The following is a 26,040-nucleotide window of genomic DNA, read 5'->3' as shown; positions in this document are numbered from 1 at the left end:
TATTTAATAGAAATATCATAGATAAAATCAGTTTGTAAAAGTATAGAAAGGACTTGACTTTTTCAGACTATTTTAATTCTACAGTAATTGCATAGCAACAGCAAAAAGTAAAGGAATACCAATTTGGGAGGATAACTCCCAGAGGGTTGGAGGCCTGAAGTTTTTTTTTTTTTTTTCTCTTTTTTAAAGAAAAATTTCAAAAAAGAGGACAGGTTAAGAAGTATGAGAAAGTTAACATTTATTTTGGAATATTTACATGGGAGAATGCTTGAAATTCAATGATAACTGTACAAGAGAAGAAAACATCTCCAGAGCCTGAATTTCTTTGAATTTTGTATTCTACTTGGTGAAGAATGCAAAGGGAATTAACTTTTTTTGGGTGCTTGCCATGGGCCGGGCAACATATATTCATTTTCTCAATCATGAATAGCACCGCTTCTCCCTCTCTTGTCTGCAGCAGACATCTGTTTTATTAAGACATCTTTTTTCCTGCCAGTTGTGGACTTGGTTTCAGAATCCTTGGCAACACTACCCTCCACCCCCACTCCAGCAGCTACTCCCAATCCATCAGAATTAGTATACAAGATGAAAGCTATTTTCTGTCCTGAGGTTATTATTATTTTATAAATTACTTTAGCTATTATTTTTACTTACTCCAAAGATTAAGTAACAAGCATAGGGTTGCAAAGACAGTACTAGGTGATGCTGACTTTAGAATTGAAGTCTGACTCAATTCAGAAGCAATGATCTTTATGTAACACTGTATTTTAAACTGGTGACCAAAATTGGTATTATTCCTTGAATGGTCTAATTAGGGACAAAACTAAAAGATGTCTAGAGGTTAGTGACGATGGTCTAAGTGGATTAAGTTGGTTGGGGGAGTTGCATTAGTAGTTTCATGCTTATGATGTACAATGTAGGTGTTTGCATAAGGATTAGCTATAAAAGAGTTTATAAATGTAAGTTAGGTGATCATTTAAAGGCTCTGACTAATGCATGTGCTTTGGAGAAGAATCTTTAGATGAGATGGGATTTAAGACATTTCTAAAGTAGCCTTTCAGTGTTTGACTAAGAAGAAATAAGCAGAACCTGTAAATTGTGGTGATTTAGGCTAATGGTCAGAATAAACATGGTAGACAAAATACAGTTGATTTTGAAAAGGACTCTTAGATCTATTTTAAAGGAACTAAATTTTGGGGTTTGATTCCATTTTTGTGTACAGGCATACCTCCTTGCGCTTCATTTTGTTGTAAATTCGCAAATTTGCATTTTTACAAATTGAAGGTTTGTGGCAACTCTGTTGAACGAATCTATTGGCACAATTTTTTCAACAGCATGTGCTCACCTTGTGTCTCTGTGTCAGGTTTTGGTAATTCTTGTAATATTTGAAACTTTCATTATTATTTTATTTGTTATGGTGATCTGTGATCAGTGATCTTTGATGCTACTATTGTAATTGTTTTGGGCGCTACGAGCCATGCCAATATAAGATGGCAAACTTAGTTGATAAATGTTGTGTGTGTTCTGGTTGTTCCACCAATCGGTTATTCCCTCAGTCTCTCTTCCTTTCCTTAGGCTTCCCTATTCCCTGAGACACAACAATTAATAACCCTACAAATGTTCAATGAAAGGAAGAGTCACATGTCTCTCACTTTAAATCGAAAGCTAGAAATGATTAATCCTAGTGCGGAAGGCATGTTAAAAGCTGAGACTGGCCAAAAGCTAGGCCTTCTGTGCCAGTAGGTGAAGTTGTGAATGCAAAGGAAAAGTTCTTGAAGGAAATTAACAGTGCTACCTGCTGTAGTGAACCTATGAGTGATAGGAAGGCTTAACAGCCTTATTGCTGATATAGAGAAGTTTGAGTGGTCTGGATGGCAGATCAAACTAGCCACAACATTCCCTAAAGCCAAAGCCTAATCCAGAGTAAGTCCCTCACTCTCTTCAATTCTGTGAATGCTGAGAGAAGTGAAGAAGCTGCAGAAGAAAAGTTGGAAGCCAGCAGAGGTTAGTTCATAAGGTTTAGAAAGAAGCTACCTCCATGACATAAAAGTGTGAGGTGAAGCAGCAAGTGCCGATGGAGAAGCTGTAGCAGGTTATCCATAAGATCTAGCTGAGATCGTTGATGAAGGTGGCTACACTAAACAACAGATTTTCATTGTAGGTGAAACAGCCTATTAGAAGAGGATGTCATCTGAAAGTTTCATAGCTAGAGAGGAGAAGTCAATGCCTGGCTGCAAAGCTCGAAAGGACAGGCTGACTCTCTTGTTAGGGGCTGATACATCTGGTGACTTTAAGTGGAAGCCAGTGCCCATTGACGATTCTGAAAATCCTTGGGGTCTTAAGGATGCTAAATGTGCTCTGTGTGTGCTCTACAAATGGAACAACAAAGCCTAAAATTTTGGGGTTTTAAATGACAGAACATCTGTTTACAGCATGGTTTATTGAATATTTTGAGTCTGCTGTTGAGGCCTACTGCTCAGAAAAAAGATTGCTTTCAAAATGTTACTGCTCATTGATAAGGCATCTGCTCACCCAGGAGCTCTGATGGAGACGTACAAGGAGATGAAGGTTGTTTTCATGCCTGCTAATACAACATTTATTCTGCAGCTCATGGATCAAGGATTAATTAAGACTTTCAAACTTTATTATTTAGGAAATATATTGTGTAAGGCTATAGCTGCCATAGATAGTGATTCCTTTGATGGACCTGGCAAAGTAAATGGAAAACTTTCTGGAAAAGATTAATCATTCTAGATGCCATTGCGAACATTTGTGATTCATTAGAGGAGGCCAAAATATCAACATTAATAGGAGTTTGGGAGAAGTTGATTCCAGCTATCATGGATGACTTTGAGAGGCTCAAGACTTAAGTGGGGGAAGTCGCTACAGATGAGGTGGAACTAGCAAGAGAACTAGAGTTAGAAATGGAGCCTTAATATGTGAGTAAGTTGCTGAAATCTCATGATAAAACTTGAACGGATGAGGAGTTGCTTATATGGATGAACAAAGTGGTTTCTTGAGATGAAATCTACTACTGGTGAAGCTGCTATGAACACTGTTGAAATGACAAAGGGTTTAGAATATTATATACACTTAGTTGATAAACTGTAGGGTTTGAGAGGATTGACTCCAGTTTTTAAAATTCTACTGTGGGTAAAATGCTATCAAACAGCATTGCATGCTACAGAGAAATCTTCCATGAAAGAAAGAATCCATCAGTGTGGTAAACTTCATTGTCTAATTTTAAGAAGTTGCCACAGCCACCCCAACCTTCATCAACCATCATCCTGATGGGTTCACAATCATCAACATCAAGGCAAGACCCTTTGCCAGCAAAAAGATAGGACTTGCTGAAGGCTTAGACAATCATTAATAATTTTTTTAGCAATAAATTATTTTTAAATTAAGATCGTACATTTTTTAAGACACAATGATATTGCACATTTAATAGACTACAGTCTAGTGTAAACATAACTTTTGTATGCACTGGGAAACCAGAAAGTTTATGTGACTTGTTTTATTGCGATATACACTTTATTGCAGTGGTTGGGAGTCAAACCCATTGATATCTCTGAGGTATGCTTGTACCTGGATGTATTTCGATGGGGCTGCCATGTAACTACATATTTTCTTTCTGTAAAGATGTGTAAACATGTACATATGTTGTAATGATCCTCTTGTGTATTTTTTTAAAATTCCAGTTTCCAATTACACTCACACTTACGTGTATATTCATACAGAAACACACATGCACGCAATCACAGCACATGTGTGTGCCCACACACATCTATTTTCTCTTACACCCCTTATGCCAATTGTAGAGGATTGTGCCAGTTTACATTTTACTCCTACATGGGTTTGCCTGAGGGAAAAGATGGTAACTTTGACTAAGCTTGTTATTTTCTATCTGTTTCTCCTTTCCATGTTGCTGAGATGATTATTTCAAAAGCAATGCTAGTATTATCTCCAAGTATAGTTTTTATGCAGTTCTATTTAAATTACCTTAAAGGATTGGAAAACAATTTCATAACTTTCATTTTTTCATAAAAATGAGGAAAAATCAATATTTACTTTCCAAAATACATTAAACATAATGTTCTATTTTTTTTTTCTGACAATTAACTAGTGACCTTGAGCAACTTTAACTTTTGGGGTCTCCATTTATCTATAAAATTATGAACTAAACAAATGTAGTTCTGAGTTCTAGTGTCTTCTGTTCTGTCATTCTAATGTGGTGTCCCAGTCTTCCTTTTCTTGAATTAAATTTGATGTGTGAAAAATTGTATTTATACAGGAGTTCATTTTGGAGGTGATTATTTATTTTAGTGGAAGATTAATCTCTTTCCAAAGATACTGGCTAAGTGACCGAGTAAGCATTCCCTCTTGTGCATTACACTGTTAAAAGCAGTACACCACTTTTTGGATAACCATCACATCTAAGTCAAGGTATGTCTGCAGTGTCTTTCTTGCCTCCTGCTTACAAATTTAACGTTTCTTTTGGAAACTTTTCAGATTTACTTTTCAAGACAAAATAAGACATAAAATTTGTACAAAGTTCAACATAACTCTAACTGAAAAAGTATTTAAGCCTTTGACTTCCAAACATATACATTAAAAAATTAACATTTAACCTAGAGAATGCATGTTTTTTTCCTTACACTCCTCCCAGTCTTAGGAAGGATTGGGGATAAAAGGAACACTAGGCTGGGCGTGGTGGCTCATGCCTGTAATCCCAGCACTTTGGGAGGCTGAGGAAGGTGGATCATGAGGTCAAGAGATCGAGACCATCCTGGGCAACATAGTGAAACCCTGTCTCTACTAAAAATATAAAAATTAACCGGGCGTGGTGGTGTGTGCCTGTAATCCCAGCTACTCGGGAGGCTGAAGCAGGAGAATTGCTTGAACCCGGGAGGCAGAGGTTGCAGTGAGCTGAGATTGCGCCACTGCACTCCAGCCTGGCGACAGAGTGAGACTCTGTCTCAAAAAAAAAACCAAAAAAAAACCCACTCAATTTCAGTTTCTAATAACGTAATAATTTATATGACTTTTTTGTATTCTTTATTTTTAAAAGCAGGGTTTTCTTGAATTTTATTTTATTGTCTGGAATGTATCCTTAGTAATCCTGTTCATTTTCATAAGAATAGTGATTGCTTTTGAGTTCCACATGTACCTCAGTGAAGTCTTATTTGTTGGTTAGAATTTGGGGGACAAATATCAAGAAAGGTCATGCATAGTCTTATTTGCTTGTTTGACTTTTGTGGGTACTTGGACAAATTTGGCAGCTAATTGACTGTAAATTTGAAATATAGTGATTATTCGAGTAACTTAAAAAATTTAAGAGGTTATTTTGTATAATATAGATAAATTAAATGCTTTTAAAAGTGGGAACTGGCTTTCATTATCATTCTGCAGTTCTGATAAACGTCTTAGAATGTAGTGGTTTTTATTGTTACTGTACATACTAAGCCTTGTAAAAATAATGCTGTTACAGTTAAGATTAGGTGTATGTGGTAAAACCTAATCAATTTATATTAAATACGGGGGAGAGTTTAGTTCTAATTACAGGCTTTAAAAAGTACAGCCTTTTTACATGAATTAACTATGTAACTCAAATTAAGTTATGTGTGTAACTTCTAGAGAATAAGCCTTAATATGTACGGAGAATATTTCTAAGTAACCTGTGAAAACATCATAGGCCTCAATATATTAATACATTATAGTTATGTTATTTTTATTACATGACCCTTCTAATGTTCTCAAAAATAGCTTTTTGTCGTAATTTGGTAAATACCCAGTCATTGGACTAGCATCTCCTCAACTGGAAAGAACTGTAGTACGTAGGTATATTTCATTCTAGCCTTTCAGCAAGTGATCTGTGGGTAATACTCCAATTAACACTCTGTTTTTTACACTGGGGTTTTGCTGAATAATTCATTTATAACCATAGCTTTAAGTTAGGTGTTTCTTCTTGCAAAGCCTATCTTCCTGATAATCAGTGATTATTCTGTATTTTTAATAAGAAAGAAGCAATGCCATTGTTACAACCAAGTCAGAATGAAGATCTAACCTACTTTGGTGATAGAAATACTATTTTCTAGTTTTTTTAGCTTGCTTCTCAGATGACCTACTTTTTTTAGTGGATATCATGGTTTTTACTTCTCATGTTATTTCTGTAGAAAATTTCTGTTTCTTATAACCAAGCTGTTTATAATAAACTTCTATGCTAAACTGAAATGATTATTTAATATTTTCATTATGGAAAGTTTAAAAGTAATTCACAACATAATTATAAGGTCATACATATATGGAACACTACAAAATTTTATTCAGCTTACATTAAAGTAATGACATGCTTCTGAGTGAAAGAAATATATATATAGTAGTAACTAACAGATAAAATTACTCTTATAATAAATTAGAATATTCAAAGTATGTATTTATGGGGTACAATGTGATCTTTCGATATATGTATACATTGTGAAATGATTAAATCAAGCTAATTAACATATCAGTCACTTCACCTTTTTTGTGGTGAGAACATTTAAGGTCTAGTCTTTTAGCAATTTTGAAATATACAACACATTATTAATAACTGTAGTCACCATGCTGTGCAGTAGATCCCTAAAACTCCTCGTCTATCTGAAACTTTGTACCCTTTGCAGTATCTCCCCTTTTCCTATCCTGCCCCTCTCCATTCCCTTCTTCTCTCCCACCTTTGGTAACCACCGTTCTACTCTACATCTGTGATTTTGACTTTTGTAGCTTCCACATACAAGTGAGATCATGCAGTATCTGTCCTTCTGTGTCTGCTTTCTTTGACTTAGCATAATGTCCTCCGGGTTCATCGATGTTGTTGCACATGACAGAATTTCCTTCTTTTTTTAGACTGCATAGTATTCCACCGCATATATTTACCACATTTTCTTTATCCATTTCCATCATTTGCCATTGTCTTTTAAAGTTAAACATGCACTTGCCCGATAAACCCAGCTGTTCTCCTCGGAATACATTTAGAAGAAAGGCACGCACAGCACACATGTGGGAAACAGAGACATATGTTATATAAAAAGGTTCGTAGCAAAATTAGTCAATCCAAATGTTTACGAACAATAGAATTGAAATTTATGCATATGTATGCATGAATATATGTATATATATGTATATTTATACACAATGGAATTCTATATGGAAATGAAAAGGAATGAGCCACAACTACAAGTAATAAAATAGTTTGATCTTACCAACCTAATACTGAAAGAAGTAGGACTCAAAAATGCCCACTTAACAATTCCATTTGTATACATTTTTTAAGCAGACAAAACCAAGCTGTAATGATAGCACTCAGGAGATTAGGTACTTCTGGGGCACAAAGTACTGCCTAGGAAGATGAGTAAAGGGACTCCTGGAATGCCAGCAAAGTTCTGGTTCTTGCCTTGGTTTTTAGCAACTCGGGTGCTTACTTTGTGACAATTACATGAAAGTTTTATATATTTGCGCACTTTTCTGTATTTTTGGTTTTTGGCCCAATAAGTAGAGATTTTTTAAAAAAAGAAACATTACAAAAGACTCTTTCCAAAAAAGAATAATCAAAATAATTTTTAAAGTTAAGTTTGTTTTTATCATCATACTATTAAATTTGTTTTACAAATTTGTAATAGTGGGTTGTTGGAGAATATATAATATGAACATATATGATAAAATATAAATAGTAACTTTACAGGATTGACCTTTCAATAACTTACCTGTGTATGTTAAGGCTCAGATACAAAAGTGGGTCCTCTCTTACAGTCTTTCCTTCTAGATGATGTGAAGAGATGCTTGGGAAATGTTGATGTGATTTCTGCTGTTGAGAAGCTTGCCATTCAAAATCACATACTTGAATGAAGTGTCTCATTCCGAGACTTCCTAAGACCTAATTTCTGAGTTGTTCCAGACAATTCTGATATTAGGCTGTCATTCATTTAGTTAAGTATAAAGAGAAGAGTTAGGGAAACTTTTGCTGAGGTCACTTTTAGGTGCTAATTTAAAATGATTCTTTGTAACAGTCAAATTCATGCTACTTTCTATGTTTTTAACTTCCCATAAACTTTTTTTAATAGGTGGAGAGAGAACCTGTGGAGTACATGAACTTATCTGTATTAGAAAAGGTAAGTCATTGCTCTGCATGGCTACTTAAATACTAAATGAATACTTTCAAAGTGTATAATAGATTTTAGTAGGATGGCGGATAATTTGTATTTATAAAGTGTAAATTTTAGTAAATATTAACATTTGTCTTATAGACTTAAGCATTAGTAAAGTGCATATTACTTATTATGTGATTATTGAGAGTTGTTGCTTTATATTTAGTTTTGATGGGCTGATAAAGCCTGGTTTCTAGCATATTGGTTGTTAGACATGGTGAAGAGGCAAAGAATGGAGGGTTTGATTTTTGTTCCCTTTCAGAATCTGGAATCTGAGTGCATGCTGATCTCCCATTGACTTCTGTTCTATTACTGTACCCCATCAGAGAGATGTGAGGAGTTGGTTGAAATTCAAATCGGGAACATATCCAAAGACCACAACATCCTTTGACACCAACAACTGTGTATGCTTCCTTAGAAGGAGCCACCTGACAACTGGGTGGTTCAACAAAGTGGCCCCAGGAAAGGTAATTCAGTTACTAGGTGGGAGGCAAGGAATCAGGTATTCTCTAGATTTGGAAGAATCAGGAGAACCTTGGGAGTCCCCACAACTCCTTATAAGTAATCACAAATCTATGAAATGATAGGAAGAAAAGATATTCCTGGGGAGGTCAGGGGAAGAAATCCTCATAAATTTACTACTCTTGTCTCTTTTTAAACTTGGGGCACTTTCTTTTCTTGCATCTCCCTTCAGACTCACTTGGCCCTCCTGAGTCTAGCCAACTAACAGCACTCCTCCCATCCCTAATATTTCACTTTAAGGAAGTTTGGAGCAGTGTCATTATTTGTGATACCTGGGTATGAGAGGCATGGCAGGAAAATGCCAGCATATTTTCAGTAAGTCTTTAACAGCTCTGAAAAGCCTTAGCTTCTTTAGACTTGAAAAAAATTTTAATCCTTTTTAGGTTAATTTATGTGACTATTGTTGACATGGTCATACTAGTTTATCTGTGAGTCATTGCATACAATTGCTGTTCATTTAAAATCTTCCTTTATTAAAGTATAGTTTTTCCATATACCTTTCCTCTAGTATCACAAAGGAGGAAATTGAAGTCAGTTTCGTGAAATCTCAAATTTAGGATTGTGATTCTCATGCTGTAACTATTGTTGATTTGTGCTTCTTACCTAAAATGGAGACAGGGGATAGACAAATTTATGCATTGTTCTATTTCTCTACATAAACATTTGTAGTTTTCTGTTGTATATATAAATCCAGAATTATTAAAAATGTTTAAAATAATTTTATAGTTATTATCCAGTCCCACTAAAACTTTTTAAAACTTTTAATTTGATGGGATAGCCAAAGACACAGTAAAGGTTAGTTGGGATCAAAAGCTATTAAAGGTGTGGTCAGGTGAAAAGAGAATCCAGACAAGAATAGAGACAGCTAGAAGTAAGAAAACGAAAATGTTTAGAGGGTCTTTTGTGGCTACAAAGGGAACAGAAAGCTACATTGGAGAAAATTAGATAAGGATAGAGGATGATGTGAATATATCTTTTTTTATCACGGCTTTTTTATTGTTGTTGTTCTTTATTGCTGTCTCTATTCCTTCCAGGTAGTTCTCAAAGTATGCTTTGCCCAGATTTCGCTATATTAGTCTAGCTTTTTCGCTCTCTTCCATTTATCTTTAGAATTTTAATTCTGCATTTAAAAATTTATTCACACCATAGGCATGACATGGAAAAGTATCTGAGTCTCTGTTTATCCTCTCAGCATTCAGTACAGTGAATATTTCATAAGTATTTGAATATTTTTGGAATTAATGCTCTGGGCTAAAGCTTGTTGCATTTTATACTAGACTACCATAGAGTAGATCATATGAAAGTTATGTAGAGTAATTATAATTAGTATCAATGATTATTCTAATGAAATGACATCTCTGACATCACAACCTCCTTTTTTCTTTCTCTCTTTTTTTTAAAGACAGATTCTCACTCTGTCTCCCAGGCTGGAATGCAGTGGTACGATCTTGGCCCACTGCAGCCTCTGCCTCCTGGGTTCAAGCTATTCTCATGCCTCAGCCTCCCAAGTAGCTGGGATTACAGGCGCATGCCACCATGCCCGGCTAATTTTTCTATTTTTAGTAGAGATAGGGTTTCACCATGTTGGCCAGGCTGGTCTCGAACTTGTGGCTCAAGTGATCTGTCCACCTCGGCTTCCCCATATTCTGGGATTACCAGCATGAGCCACCACACTCGGCTAGACATCACAACTTCTTTTTACCTCTTTGGCTGTTTCTGTCTCTTTTGCTAGCCTCTCTCCCCTGTCAGACCTCTGATTATGTCATGTACCAGGGGTTTGGTCCTGGGCTTACTTCGTTTTTCCATCTTTTACTCTGTTTGATTTTGTCTAGTTCTGTTGTTTTAAATGCCACACAAATTTATAAATCCAGTTCTTGGCTCTCTGAGCTTCCTCATCTTTTATCAAATGAGTTACTTGATATTTCTGTCTAGATGTCTGTTAGAATAACAACTTCACACATTTAAAATGCAAGTCTTGATTTTCTTACCTGAGCCTATACCTTCCTCAATTTTCTCCATCTCAGCTAATAAATAGCCCTATCTACCCAGTTACGCAACTCCTAACTTAAGAATCATCCTGTATTTCCCTCATTATTATTGTCCACATTTAATTTATTAGTAAGTTCAATCAGTTCTACCTGCAAAGTATATTTTTTAATTTATCCTCTTTTTTTCATCCTGCTGCTGTCATTGTAGTCTAGTTCTCTGTTTTTTGCCTAGATCACTGTCATAGTTTTCTAACTGGTTTCCCTACTTGCATTTTTATCTCCTTTCACTAAGTATTAGTGATTTTCAAAAATGTAAATCAGGCCAACCACTTTGCTTGTTGATATTTTTCTATGGATTCTCATTATACCTCAAATAAAAGTATCTTACCCTGATCTACAAAGACATTATAGTATCAGCTCGGAGTCCAAAATGTCATCTGAATATCATCAGTTCAAAAGTCTCATTATTTAAATCACTTACATTATGTATGGGTGAGACTCTGGGTGTAATCCATTGTGGTTCAAAATTCTTTTCTATCTGTGGACCTGTGAAAATAGAAACCAAGTTACCCTCCCATGCATTTCTTCAGATCTCATTTCACTAAGTTGTATTTCAATTTTGGTTAAGTCAGTTTTCAGAACTTACATTTTTATGATCAATATTGTTTGCAGTAAAGCCATATTATATCATAATTATATTTCCTTTTTTATATAGTTTTCATCTTAAAATATCCCTTCTTTCAAATTGTAAGCACCTATCTCAACTCCTCATTAACCATGGTTCAGAATCCACTCTGATTTCTCTATCATTCTTATTTTTCTTCTGCTACCACCCTTCCCCCTATATTGAAGTATACGTCTTCTATATCATATATCCCTAGAAAAGATTTTTCTGCTTCCCTAGGAAATAATTAGTCAACATATTGTATTACTCAAGGTACTGTTAGCTGCTGCACCAAACAAACCCCAAACAAATAATGACTCAAACAGGATAGAGGTTTATTTCTCTCTTTTGTGAAGTTTAAATCAGGTATTTCTAGTTGCCATAGAGCACTCCTTCAGCAGTGATTTAGGGATCCAGGCTCCTAGCTTGTGGCTCTGGCATCTTCAGCACATGGCTTTGGAGGTTACTATGTTCATCTTCATTAAGCAGGGAGTGTGGAGAAAAAAGGGGGAAAGGAAGATTGTGTGTAGGAGATTTTTATGGGATAGGCCTGGAAGCAAAGTACATTCCTTAAGATTACCATGTCAGTAATTCAGTCACAGGGCTACATCTATAGTAACTTCAAAACAGGCTAGGCAGTGTTAGTGAGTCAGTGAGCCCAAGAAGTACAGCAACCTATATTCTGCCATTTATCAATTAATCTACCCTAATATAAAGTGCTCACCTTGCCATAGTCTTACATGCTCTATATATGCTAACGGTGACCATCTGGATAAATTTCTTCTAGAGGTAGGTATATAACTTAAAGGTGTGACTTCAGTGAGAAAATTTAAGGCTAGGTAGAAGGGGAGATTGATATGGAAAGATGTAATAGGGTTGTTTTGTTTTGTTGTATTTTGTTTTGGAGGGGAAAGGGTTGTGAATCCTCTGATTTTGTGATTCTGATTGTCTTTTGTCTCTTAGGACCCTACCCCCCCTTTTTTTTTCATTTCCCCTTCACCACCCAATTGCTGAAGGGCCTTTTCCCTTCTGCCTTTTTTTCTCCTGCAGAAGCTATGTACAAAGACTGCCTAACTACCCTGTTAAGTTATGCTTGAAACTAACTTATGCTGACTGAATTATGCTGAAAGTAACTCAGACGTACTTTCAGAGTTCCTTCCCTGTGTAGGCTGTGCTGTCATCTACTTAGTTTTGTTAGTGCCGTTGTTAGTATTTTCAGATTTAACATGGACTTTCCTTTCTAACTTTAGCCCCCTTCTCTCTTCTGTCTCTCTGGTAGTTTTTCTCTTCCTTTGTTTACGCCAAAGCCTTTCCGTTTTGTTTGGGTGGGGTGGGAGCACGAGAGATTGCACCTTATGATTTGGTAAGTTTTCTGTTTTTACTCGTGTTTGAGATATTAGCATTCTCTGTATTCAGATTATTCTGAGGATATAGTTTTTATGTAGCTTTACCTTTTTTTTTTTTTTTTTTTGAGACAGTCTCACTCTTGTCACCCAGGCTGGAGTGCAATGGCGCGATCTCGGCTCGCTGCAATCTCCACCTCCTGGGTTCAGGCGATTCTCCTGCCTCAGCCTCCCAAGTAGCTGGGATTACAGGCATGCACCACCATGCCCGGCTAATTTTTGTATTTTTAGTAGAGACTGAGTTTCACCGTGTTGGCCAGGCTTGTCTTGAACTCCCCACTTCAGGTGGTCTACCCACCTCAGCCTCCCAAAGTGCTGGGATTACAGGCATGAACCACCCTGACCAGCCTGTAGATTTTTTCCTTCTTGTTTTGTACATTTACTTTTTCATTCTTGTTGTGTCCAGTTTTGGGGAGGTAAAACTGGGAGACACGGAGTTAGGCAGATTGCATTTTTTTCAGATACTCAGAAATGTCTGTGGTATGTTCATGAACAAAAATTTTAATGTTAATTTAGTCTAACTTCTTAATATTTTTTCTTTTCATTCTTTTCTCTTTCTCCCCCTCCTTCTTTCTTTCTCACTGTCTTTCTAGTGCTTTTTGAGATGTTTTGGGGAAATCCTTCCTTACCCCTAAGATCATAGCAATTCTGTTATTTTACGAGGCTTAGTCTTGCTTTTTATATTTATGTTATTAATCCATCTGAAATTGACTTTTTATATGGTTAAGAACCTAATTTCATTCTTTTAATGGTTAAGTAGTAGTTCCAGCACAATTTACTAAGTATTCCAAACATTTCCCACTGATAGGCAGTGCTATCTCTGCTACCTCTGTCGAGTTTTTATCAAGGTGGTCTATTTCTGTTCCATTAGTCAATTTACCTATTCCCTAACAGTGTGTCACTATCTTAATTATTAAAGTGTTGTGATTCTTGTTACCTATTAGGACAAATTCTTCTTAGTTTTCTTCTTCAGTAATGTGGTAACTACTTCTGGGCCTTTGATTTTCCATATAAAGTTTAGAATCAGCTTGTCAAGTTCCTTAAAAAGCCTTTTTGGAATTTTAATAGGAATTACCTTGCATCTCTAGATCTATGTGGAGACGATATCTTTAAAATACTGAGATTTCTTATTCTTGAACATGGTGTATCTTTGCATTTGTTTAATGCCTTCCAATAAGATTTTGAAAATTTTCTATAATGATCTTGCATTTTTTTTAGATTTATGTTTAGATACCTTATATTTTTTGTTGCTATACTAAATGAAATTTGTTAAGAGAAATGCAATTAACTTTTCTAAATTAGTGTTATATGTAGCTGTGTTGCTAAACTATTTAACTATTTCCATAGATATTTTGGGTTTTCACAGTAGACAGTTATATCATCTTCAAATAATAACAGTTTTTTAATCTTTTCTAGTTATACTTTTTATTTCTTTGGCAGCTTCGTCGGGAAAATAAACAAAATAGAACTAAAAGGATACTCTATAATCCTCTTCCAACTGCTTGACTAAGCATGATCTTATAAACGGACAATAACAAGTGTTGGTGAGGATGTGGAGGAATTGGAACTCCCACCTATTGCTGGGAATGTAAAATGGTACAGCAACTTTAGAAAACAATTACAAAGTTCCTAAAAAAAAACAGAGTTACCATATAATCCAGCAATTATACTCCTAGGCCTATACCCAAGAAAATTGAAAACATGTGTTTATACAAAAATTTGTAGATGAATATTCACAGCAAGATTATTCTTTTTTTAAATTTTTTTTATAATTTTTTTTTTGAGACAGAGTCTCACTCTGTCACCCAGGCTGGAGTGCAGTGGTGTGATCTCAGCTCACTGCAACCTCCGCCTTCTGGGTTCAAGGGATTCTCATGCCTCAGCCTCCTGAGTAGCTGGGACTACAGGTGCGTGCCACCACACCCAGCAAATTTTTTGTATTTTTAGTAGAGACAGGGTTTCACCACATTGGCCAGGCTGGTCTCAAACTCCCGAGCTCAGGCAATCCGCCTGCCTTGGCCTCCTGAAGTGTTAGGATTATAGGCGTGAGCCACCACACCCGGCCTGGCAACGTTATTCTTAATAGCCAAAAGGGAAACAACCTAAATATCCATCAACTGATGAATGAATTAAATAAAATGTGGCATATTGACACAATGGAATATTATTCATCCACCAGAAGAAATGAATTATTGATACAAGCTACAACATTGATGAACCTTGCAAACAGAGAAAGAAACCAGACATAAAAATTGTTTCACTCGCAAACAGTGAAAGAAACCAGACACAAAAGGCCACATATCATATATATAAGATTTCATTCATATGAAATGTGTAGAATAGACAAATCTATAGAGACAGAACATAGATTAGTAGTTGCCAGGGCTAGGGGAGGGGAGAATAGGGAGTTACTACTAATAGGTATGGGTTTTTCTGGGGAGTGATGAAAATATTCTGAAATTAGATAGTGGTTGCACAACTCTATGAATATATTACAGAACACCGAATTATGCACTTTGGTGAATGTTGTGGCATATGTGTTTTATCTCAATAAAAAAAGCGTCTGCTTACATAGTGTGTTTTGTTCTTAACCAGCTCCTCTTTTTATGCAAAAGTTTCCATTACCTGAAATTCTATTCCTTTGATATTTATTACTTTAGATTTTTTATATCTTTATGAACCTAAATTAAAATAATGATATGCCTGAGACAGGTGAATGTGTGTACTAATATATGTTAATATGTCCAAGTCATATAACCTGGAGGGTGTTTTGTAGTTTTATGGCACAGGACTCTCTATTGTCCCGGCCTGTTGGTATTTGTATATACTAAATCTATCTTTATGGCATTACTTTATTGGGTATTCACAAATCAACATGTAATATCCCAGTATGAATGATGATCTGTTTTTGGAAATTGTAGAAAAAAGTCTCTGTAGTGGTTAGAGAATAGGAGATGATTGGTGGTTAACTTTGTTTTTTCAATTTAGGAAAAATAAATATATGCCTTTTTTTAAACATTGAAAATAAAAATGACTTTACTGAATCCATTGGGAAGATGTATAGAATGTTTAAATTTATTACCTTCAATGTTTTTCCTTGACTAGAAGGAAATCACTTAAACCACTAAAATATAAATATCTGAGCATACTTGAGAAATAGTAGCAAAAAACAGCTTTCCAATCTTTTCTCCCATTTGAATCAAAGATTGTCTTGAAGCTAGGTTGGCCACCTGTGGTTTTTTGAATGCTGCTCATCACTAGTCTAGGTGACTTTTACAATTTCTTTCAAATATGATCCGAAATAATAACTTAAACCTCATCAATTAACATCTTGAAGTGAGTAGTTGTAACTCATCTGAGAGCAAAGGCTTGTATGATTGTTGAGATAGGATGTGCATGGTAGTGGTAGGTTTACAAATTATGGGGCTACAATAGATATCCTGTATCTGTTCATTTCTGATAGTTTCTTATCCTAATACACAACTGTATTAGAATAATACACTTACAAGAGAGTACAAGGTGTGAGAGATGAAAATTTGGAGACAATAGGTAGATTACAGTTACTAGAGCTAGGGGAGAGGCTGAACTTGGTGCTGCTTTTCCAAACTTATGGCAATTAAGGGAATGTTTCTGCATGTGCTGTTCTTTTCCTTTGAGTTGGCTGATGTCACTTTATGGACAAACGGAAATCCAGTTAGGTGTTTATATTTTACTGTCTACACCCTCGGATTCTCCCTTTTTGCTGGGTAGACAGATTTGTTCTTTCTTTCTCTTCCCCCTCAAGTGCATTGTGGGCTCTTCCCTCTTTTGGTGGTGTTTTAGTTATTTCTTTTGGGAACATAGTAGAAAAGTGTCTGAAATGTAGGTGACAATTTTTCGTGTAGAATTTGTGAAGATGTAGAACTATACTCTGACTTTTGGGGGCTGGGATAGGTACAAATTTCTTGCTTAGTGACCAAACTTGACTTTCAAGCCTTTTATAGTTCTAATTGTCCAGAGTAGAAGAACAATAAAGTAACTTTTCTTTTTTCTAGTATTTATTAGAGCTAGTATTTAGTAGAAAGAGTACATGATTATGAAATAAGGAGATATGGATTAAATTTCCCAATTTGCTTCATCCAGGCTGGGTAACTAAAGTCATTAAGTTCTTTTGAGTCTCAGTTTCCCCCTCTGTAAAATGGTGACCTTATTAAGGCTATCTGTGCTAATCTCACAAGACTTCTCTGAGGATCAAATGAAATAAAGTGTATGAAACCCTTTGTAGTCAGTAAATTGGTATGTACATATTATTATTATCTTACTGAAGAAGGTAGGGACAGTCTTGGAACTTGTAGACTCTTATTAGAGATGAATCAGATGTATTTTTTTTTGTATGAATTCTGGAAGGCATGACCTGATTGTTACTATTGTTTATTCTTTCAGTGGTTTGACACTCAGGACTTTGAACGTATGAGACCTACCTACTGAGTTACTAATGTTAGCCTTCCAAAATGTTTCTATGATTCATTTAAATAATGGCATATGTCTGTAGGAAACAGTTTGCTGATTTCTGAACAAGGAAGTGGCTCCTAGTATGAAAAATTCTGACCATGAATCTTTGGGTGTTGGCATATAAGCAGACCTCCATCTTCAATTTCTATGCAAATCCAGTAAAATAATTTTTCTCCTATTGTTAGATCAACATGCAAATTCTAAAATGAGAAATTCTAAAAATTATATAAAAATTATAATTGTCTTACTTTTCTTTCTTGAGACTAAACAGTATGTAATGAATAAAGTGCTCTTTTTCTCTGTATAATTTAGTTTTAATTATTTTAAAAAATATTGTCATAATATGATTCTCTTATTTATGCCATTTTCATTTTTTCTGGTTCTTAGGGTAGATATCTTTTTTTTTTCATATAGCTCAGTGACTTCTAGACACTACTGTTAAGGGATATCCTTGAATTGAGGAGACCAATAGATTTTTGTAACTGCCCTGTTGGGGTACACTGTAAGCTTTTTTTTTTTCTTTAACCTGGCTCAAGAAATTTCAATTAGGTTGTGAATTTATAGAGCCTCAGAAGTAGCAGAGAATAGGGCTTTAGCTACTATAATTAACATGACAGTTTCATTTACAATTTAGTAGAAGGTGGAGATCATGGAGCTATATTTTCTTTGATTCATTCTCAGCTTCTTTGAACTTCTTAATGAGAGGTTTATGTGCACCCAGAGGGAGGGAGCCTACCGCATTGACTCATGCTTGTTATTTTTAGTTTTATATTCCAAATTCAGGCTGTCATAAATTAACATATACACTAAGAGTAAAGCAGACCCCCAGTCTTTGAAGGGGAATGAAGTTCAAGAGATAAGGGGAAAGATATTATGGAGGTCATAGGAGTACAAGAATCTAGAGTAATCCAAATAAAAATGGAGAGCAAATGGGTGGTGAAGACTATGAGAGCCCATCCTGTACCTCCCTAAGTTCTGCTTTTCTCTGAAATACCCATCTAAAAGTGTCATTTTCTTCTTCCCGTATTTCTTCCTCTAATGGCTGTATGAGTTGGAGTTTTACGAGTGTAAAACTAAGGTGTTTACAGAGTGATGTCTGTGGACCAACTTCAGAAATTTAAAGCCTATTTCAGTTTTTCCTAACCCGTCTGCATTGTTCAGTTGAGTTATGGACTCTTTAATAAATCACATTGAAACAGAACAGAAGTTCATTTATTGCTACCGGAACAGAAAGACTAGAATGTTGTTTATCTGCCTGGCCCTTGGTTCAAGGGAGGTAGTCTAGGCATTCTTTTACTCAGAATAGACATTGTAGTTGAGATGCCCAGGGTGTGTGTTAAAAAGAAAATCTTTTTTTATTCTTGAGAGAAGAGGAATAGAGATGGATTGCTGAGATGGTCCTGACAGAATTGGTGTCATAGATACCATCCACGATAGTTTCTTTGGTAAGGGTCCAGGTATTATACAAAATGTCCCATTGCCAATTTAGTTTAGATTTCTCTCTCCTAAGGTCTTTTCCATTGGAAGGAGGGTAGGGAATAGGGAAATTTTCTTGTTTTATCAACCTATTTCATCCTACAACTTAGGCAGAGGAATGGGATATATACTAAGTAATTTTGGCTTATGTATTTATTTTACCTAAATGAAATATATATGTAAAAATATGTATGGCTGGGATCTTTTGATCAATAAAATTAATTTTCTGGTTATTTATTCTGGCCTGTCATCTTTTTCATGCGGAGGAAAAATATCTACAGAGGACAGTTTTCATACATCAACTGAAATATGACTCATCTTTTCTATATTTCAACCCCAGAAGTTAGATAAACACAAACCTTTAAGAAATACATCTACAAAATGAGAGTGATGGATCTGATGAAATGACAGATTTGGTGATGATTTCCTCAAAGAATTGGTTGTTCACATCAGTGCATCTCTAATTACTGTAAAATATGGGCTTCTTTAAACATGTAAGTGTTTACATCCACTTGTAATTTATTTCAGTCAGAGGTGTGAGGGAAGGATCCAGCTTTATATTAATCTCTAACCGATCAGCCAGCTATACAATACCAATTATTGGATAATTCATTTTCCCTGACAATTTGCAATACTACTGTTTTCATATGCTAAGTTGTTATACACGCTTGGGTCAGTGATATGGTTTGGCTCTGTGTCCCCACTTGAATCTCATCTTGAATTGTAATCCCCATTATCCCCACATGTCAAAGGAGGGACCAGGTGGGAGGTGATTGGATCATGGGGGCAGGTTCTCCCATGCTGTTCTTGTGTTAGTGAGTGAGTTCTCACGAGAGCTGATGGTTTTATAAGAGTTCACCAGTTCCCCTTCTCTCCCACCTGCTGCTGTGTAAGATGTGCCTGCTTCCCCTTCTGCAATGATTATAAGTTTCCTGAGGCCTTCCCAGCCATGTGGAACTGTGAGTCAATTAAACTTCCTTTCTTTATAAATTATCCAGTCTTGGGCAGTTCTTTATAGCAGTGTGAAAATGGACTAATACAGTCAGTTTCTGTAGTTAAGATTTTTTTCTTTCTATTCATCTGTATGTGTTTTCTGGAACCACTATTACACTGCTTTTATTATTGAGGCTTTTGTTACCTAGTAGAAAAGGGTTTCTTGCATTAGTGTTCATTTTAAACATTTTCTGGTTATTCCCTTATGTTTATTTTTTGATGAACTTTGGAATAAAGATCCTCTCCTACAATTTATATTCCAAAAGAATCATTTTTCCCAGAAAGAATCCTAATGCAATTGAGTTTCCCTGTGCTCTCTCCCTGTCATGAGGGGTCACACAGAGCACACTTCCCTCAGTAGTGAAAATGCAGCAACATGTATACCATTTTCCTGCCTAGGAAAGTCCATTAGAGACTCAGCCCAAGGTTTTCACTGAGGGCTTGCCATGTAAGCACCCTCTGCCTAGCTTGCAAAAAAAATGCAGATTTCCAAAAGGAATATACGAGTTCAGCATAAACCATAGTATTTATACAAACAGTCTAGGCACAATAAACTACTTTTATCAATTAATGTTGACTGGGACCACTCTGAGGGTCAAGTTCCCAGATGCCAGCCAAGGGTCAACCTTATAAGCAGGCTTTTCTAAGGATAGCAGTCTCAGGTCTGCCATGTTCACTTTTTTTCTGTACAGAAGGTCAATGCCAAAGAAGAGCATGTTTTGACAAAGGCTATTTTAAAATAAAATTTTAGACTCAAGAGGTACATGTTCATGTTTGTTACATGGATATATTAATATACTGTGTGATGCTGAAATCTGGGCTTCTATTGGATCCATCACCCAAAGAGTAAACAGAATACTCAATAGTTATTCAACCCTTGTGCCCGTCCCTCTCTCTTCTCTTTTAGAGTCCCCGTGTCTATTGTTTCCATCTTTATGTCTGTGTGTACTCAGTGAGAACAAGTGATATTTGATTTTCTGTTTTTCTGTTAATTCACTTAGGATGATGGCCTCCAGTTACATCTATATTGCTGCAAAGGACATGATTTCATCTCTTTTGTGGCTGCATAGTATTCCATGACATATATGTACCACATTTTCTTTATCCAGTCAATCGTTGATGGGCACCTAGTTGATTCCATGTCTTTGCTATTGTGAATAGCACTGGGATAAACATATAAGTGCATGTATCTTTTTGGTAGAACAGTTTGTTTTCCTTTGGGCATATACCCAGTAATGAGATGGCTGGGTTGAATGGTAGTTCTATTTTTAGTTCTTTGAGAAATCTCCAGACTGCTTTCCACAGGGACTGAACTAATTCACAGTCCCATCAACAGTCCGTAAGCATTCCCTAAGGAAGACATTTTAAGTTAGTTTTTATATATGATGTGAGATACATATCAAAGTTCACCTGGTATGGATATCTAATTGTTTCAGCCTCATTTTTTGAAAAAACTGTCCTTTCTCTGAAATGCCTTTGTCCTTTTGTATCAGATCAATAGATTATATATTTATCGGTTTATTTTTGAACTTTTTTCTTTTTTCTTTTTCTTTTTTTTTTTTTTTTTAAGATAGGGTCTTACTCTGTGGCCAGGCTGGAGTACAGTGGCGCCATCTTGGCTCACTGCAACCTCCGCCTCCTGGGTTCAAATGATTCTTCTGCCTCAGCCTCCCGAGTAGCTGGGACTACAGGTGCGTGCCCACCACATCCAGCTAATTTTGTTATTTTTAGTAGAGACGGGGTTTCACCATCTTGGCCAGGGTGGTCTCGATCGCTTGATCTCATGATCTGCCTGCCTTGGCCTCCCAAAGTGCTGAGATTACAGGCGTGAGCCACTGCGCCCATCCTATTTTTGAACTTTATCCTGTTCCATTGATCTATTTGTTTGCCTTGTTGCCAATACCAAAGTGTCTTGATTACTATAGCTTTATAACGATTCTTGAAGTGCAAGTCTATACATTTTATTTGTTTTCAGATTCATTCGTTCTTCCAGATCCTTTGCATGTCTGTGTGAATTTTAGCTTCAGTTTATCAATTTCTGCAAAATAGCATGGTGGAATTTTGGACAGGACTGTGTTAGAAAAAAACACCTGTGGATAAGCTGGAGAAAATTGACATTTATTTTAATATTATTGAGTCTACAAATCCATGAACCTAGTGTATATTTCTATTTAGTTCTTCTTTAATTTTCTTTAGATATATTTTGTAATTTTCAGTGTATAAGTCTTAAACATTTTATCAGATATATCCCTGAGCATTTCATATTTTTTAATGTTGTAAATAGAAATTTTAAATTTACATTTTTAGTGGTTCGTTGATACTATATAGGAATATAGTATGTTTTATACATTATTTTGTATGCTGCAACCTTGCTAAATGCACTCGTTAGTTCTAGTAGCTTATTTTATAGATTCTAAAGAAATATTTATGTAGATGACCGTGTCTATGAATAATGACAGTTTTACTTCTTCCTTTCCAATCTGGATGCCTTTTCTTTCTTTTTCCTGCCTTATTTCACTGACTAGAACTTCTGGTACAATGTTAAATAGAAGTAGTGAGAATGAGTATCTTTGCCTTGTTGGTGATCTCAAGGGAAAGCATTTAGGATGATCTCAAGGGAAGAGCATTCAGTCTTTTGCCAGTAAGTATGATGTTAGATGTTTTTGCCTGGGTAAGGAACTTCCTTTTTGTTCCTAGTTTTCTGAAAGTTTAGAAGGAATGATTGTTGGAATTTTTCCAAGAAAATGCTTTTTCTGTATCTACTGATATCACACGATTTTAAAACTTTTTTTAGTTTGTTTATATGATGAATCACATGTTAAACCAACCTTACATTTATGAGATAAATTCCACTTGTTCATGGTGGATTATCCTTTTACTATATTGTCAGATTGAATTTGCTAAAAATTTGTTAAGACTTTTCGTGTGTCAGTAGGTATGCTGGTTTATTTTCTTTTCTTTTCATGCCTCTTTCTAGTTTTAGTATCAGGATGATACTGGCCTGAGAGAATGAATTGGGAAGTATTCCCTTCTCTTGAATTTTGTGAGAGAGTTTATATATAGTTGGTATTATTTCTTTCTTAAATGTTTGGTACAGTTCACTAGAGAAGCCACCTAGGCCTTGGTGGCATAAACCTTTATGGAAAGGTTTTTAACTGCAGACTTAATTTTTTAAAAAATATATAGGCCTCTTTAGGTTATCTATTTATTCTTGAGTGAGCTTTTATTATTTCTGACTTTCAGGGAATTTATTCATTTCATCTAAGTTGTTGGATTTATTTGTCTGAATTTGTTAATAATCTTTTTTATCCTATTAATATCTGTAGTCTCTAATAAAGATAATCTATTTCATTTCTGATAGTGATAATTTCTGTCATCTCTATTTTTTCACTGATCATTATAGGTAAAAGTTTATTGGTTTTCTTGGTGTTAAAGAGTCAGGTTTTTGTTTCGTTGATTTTGCCTATTGTGTGTCTGCTTTCTAGTTAATTGATTTCTGTTCTGATCTTTATTATTTCCTCTCTTCTGCTAACTTAGGGTTTTATTAGCTCTTCTTTTTCTGGTTTAAGATGTTTTTCAACTCTATCAAGTAGCACATATCATGTAATGCTCACTGCTCACTGTAGAATTCTGAAATTAAATTCATAGATAACATTACCTGCTCCTACACTAAATTTTTTAAAAAATCAGTATATTGAACTAACTATAATATAACTGAGGAATAAAAGGAAAGGAATTTATAATGCAATGATAGCCATTTCACTATGTAAACAATCAGGTGAGACTGTACTATGGCAAGAAACAGTAACACACTCAGGTGCTTAGATCTATGCATAAGTTCACTGGGACTATGACAGAATGTAGCCTGATCTTAGGTCATTGATTGAGACCTTGTTTTCTAAAATAGACGTTGAGTGCTATACATAGTCCTATACTGACATATCGCTATTGACCAGAGTTCATAGTTTTACATTAGGGGTCACTCTTGGTGTTCTGCAGTATAAGGGTTTTAACAAATGTATAATGACATGTATCCATCGTTATAGTATCATATGGAGTAGTTTCATCATCCTAAAAATCCTCTATGCTCTGCATATTCATCCCTTTCCCACCTCTACCCAACCCTTGGCAGCCACTGAATTTTGTACTGTCTCCATAGTTTTTTTTTTTTTCTTTTCCAGAATGTCATATAGTTGGAAACATACAGTATGTAGGCTTTTCAGATTGGGTTCTTTTACTTAGTAATATGGATTTAAGATTCCTTCATGTCTTTTCATGGTTTAGTAGCTCATTTCCTTTTTAAAAAAAAAAAATAAACATTTATTGTAGATTCAGGGGGTACATGTGCAGGTTTGTTAAATGGGTAATTTGTGTGATGGTGAGGTTTAGGGTACCATTGATGCCACCACCCAGGTAGTGAACATAGTATCCAATAGGTAGCTTTTCAACCATTGCCTCCCTTTCTTCCTCCCAACTCTTATAGTCCCCAGTGTCTTTTGTTCTCGTCTTTATGTCCCTATGTACCCAGTGTTTAGCTCCCACTTGTAAGTGAGAATATGTGGTATTTGGTTTTCTGTTTCTGTGTTAGTTCACTTAGGATAATGGCCTCCAGCTGCATCCATGTTGCTGTAGAGGACATGATTTCATTATTTTTTATGGCTGTGTAGTATTCCATGGCGTTTATGGACACATTTTCTTTCTTCAATCCACTGTTGATGGGCACCTAGGTTGATTCCATGTCTTTGCTATTGTGAATAATGCTGTGGTGAACATATGTGTGCATATGCCTTTTTTGGGAGAATGATTTATTTTCTTTTGGAGATGCCTGGTAATGGGATTGCTGCATTGAATGGTAGCTCTGTTTCAAGTTATCTGAGAAATCTCAGAGTTGCCTTCCATGGTGGCTAAACTAATTTACATTACCATCAACAGTGTGTAAGTGTTCCCCTTTTTCTGCAGCCTTACCAGCATTTGCTAATTTTTTACTTTTTAATAATAGCCATTCTGACTAGTGTGAAATGGTATCTCATTGTGGGTTGTTTTTTCTTTCTTTCTGTTTTTTTTGAAATGGAGTCTTGCTCTGTTGCCCAGGCTGGAGTGCAGTGGCATGATCTCGGCTCACTGCAACCTCCGCCTCCTGGGTTCAAGTGATTCTCCTTCCTCAGCCTCCCAAGTAGCTGGGACTACAGGCGCGTGCCACCACACCGGGCTAATTTTTTGTATTTTTAGTGTAGATGGGGTTTCACCGTGCTAACCAGGATGGTCTCGATCTCCTGATCCACCCGTCTTGGCCTCCCAAAGTACTGGGATTACAGGCCTGAGCCACCATGCCTGGCCCTCATTGTGGTTCTTATTTTCATTTCTCTCATGATTAGTGATATTGACCATTTTTTCATGTTTGTTGGCTGCTTGTATGTCTTCTTTTGAGAAGTTTCTGTTTATGTCTTTGCTCACTTTTTAATGGGATTGTTTTTTGTTTGTTGAATTGTTTATTCCTTATAGATTCTGGATGTTAGACCTTTGTCAGATACATAGTTTGCAAATATGCAAATATTTTCTCCCATTCTGCAGGCTGGCTGTTCATTGTGTTGATTACTTCTTTTACTGTGCAGAAGCTTTTTAGTTTATGTAGTCCCATTTGTCTATTTTTGTTTTTGTTGCATTTGCTTTGGGGGTCTCAGTCATGAATTCTTTGCCTAGACCAATGTCCAGAGGAGGTTTTCCTATGTTTTCTTTTAGAATTTTTATAGCTTCAGAATTTACATTTAAGTCTTTAATCCATCTTGAGTTAATTTTTGTATATAGTGAGAGATGGGGTCCAATTTCATTCTGCATATGTAATCCAGTTTTTCCAGCATCATTTATGAATAGGGTGTCCTTTCCCCAGTGTATGTTTTTGTTAACTTTGTCAAAGATCAGTTGGCTATAGGTACGTACCTTTATTTCTGGGTTGTTTGTTCTGTCCTGTTGGTCTACGTGTCTGTTTTTGTATCAATACCATGCTGTTCTGGTTACTATAGCCTTATACCATTTAGTTTAAAGTCGGGTAATGTGATGCATCCAGCTTTATTCTTTTTGCTTAGGATGGCTTTCACAATTTGGGCTCTTTTTTGGTTCCATATGAATTTTAGAATAGTTTTTTTTTTCTTTCTAATTCTGTGAAGAATGACATTGGTAGTTTGGTAGGAATAGCATTCAATCTACAGATTGCTTTGGGCAGTATGGCTTTTTTTTTTTTTTTTTGAGGCAAAGTCTCACTCTTGCCCAGGCTGGAGTACAGTGGCACAGTCTCGGCTCACTGCAACCTCCACCTCCCAGGT

At 35.8% G+C, this 26,040-nt stretch overlaps 1 protein-coding gene across 3 annotated transcripts in view; it reads left to right on the top strand.

The window, feature by feature from the left end:
• Window positions 1–26,040, top strand: part of SYT14 (synaptotagmin 14) — a 235,305-nt gene that overhangs the window by 6,425 nt on the left and 202,840 nt on the right. For all 3 annotated transcript variants that reach the window (XM_055233507.2, XM_055233508.2, XM_055233509.2), the window contains exon 2: window positions 8,100–8,147. In XM_055233507.2, coding sequence (XP_055089482.1) covers window positions 8,100–8,147 — 48 coding nt within the window. The remainder of the gene's footprint in view (window positions 1–8,099; window positions 8,148–26,040) is intronic.

Source organism: Symphalangus syndactylus, chromosome 19 (assembly GCF_028878055.3).
Source record: "Symphalangus syndactylus isolate Jambi chromosome 19, NHGRI_mSymSyn1-v2.1_pri, whole genome shotgun sequence".
Taxonomy (NCBI): domain Eukaryota; kingdom Metazoa; phylum Chordata; class Mammalia; order Primates; family Hylobatidae; genus Symphalangus; species Symphalangus syndactylus.
Note: the sequence above shows the minus strand (reverse complement) of the source record. Positions and strands in the feature narration are given on the sequence as shown.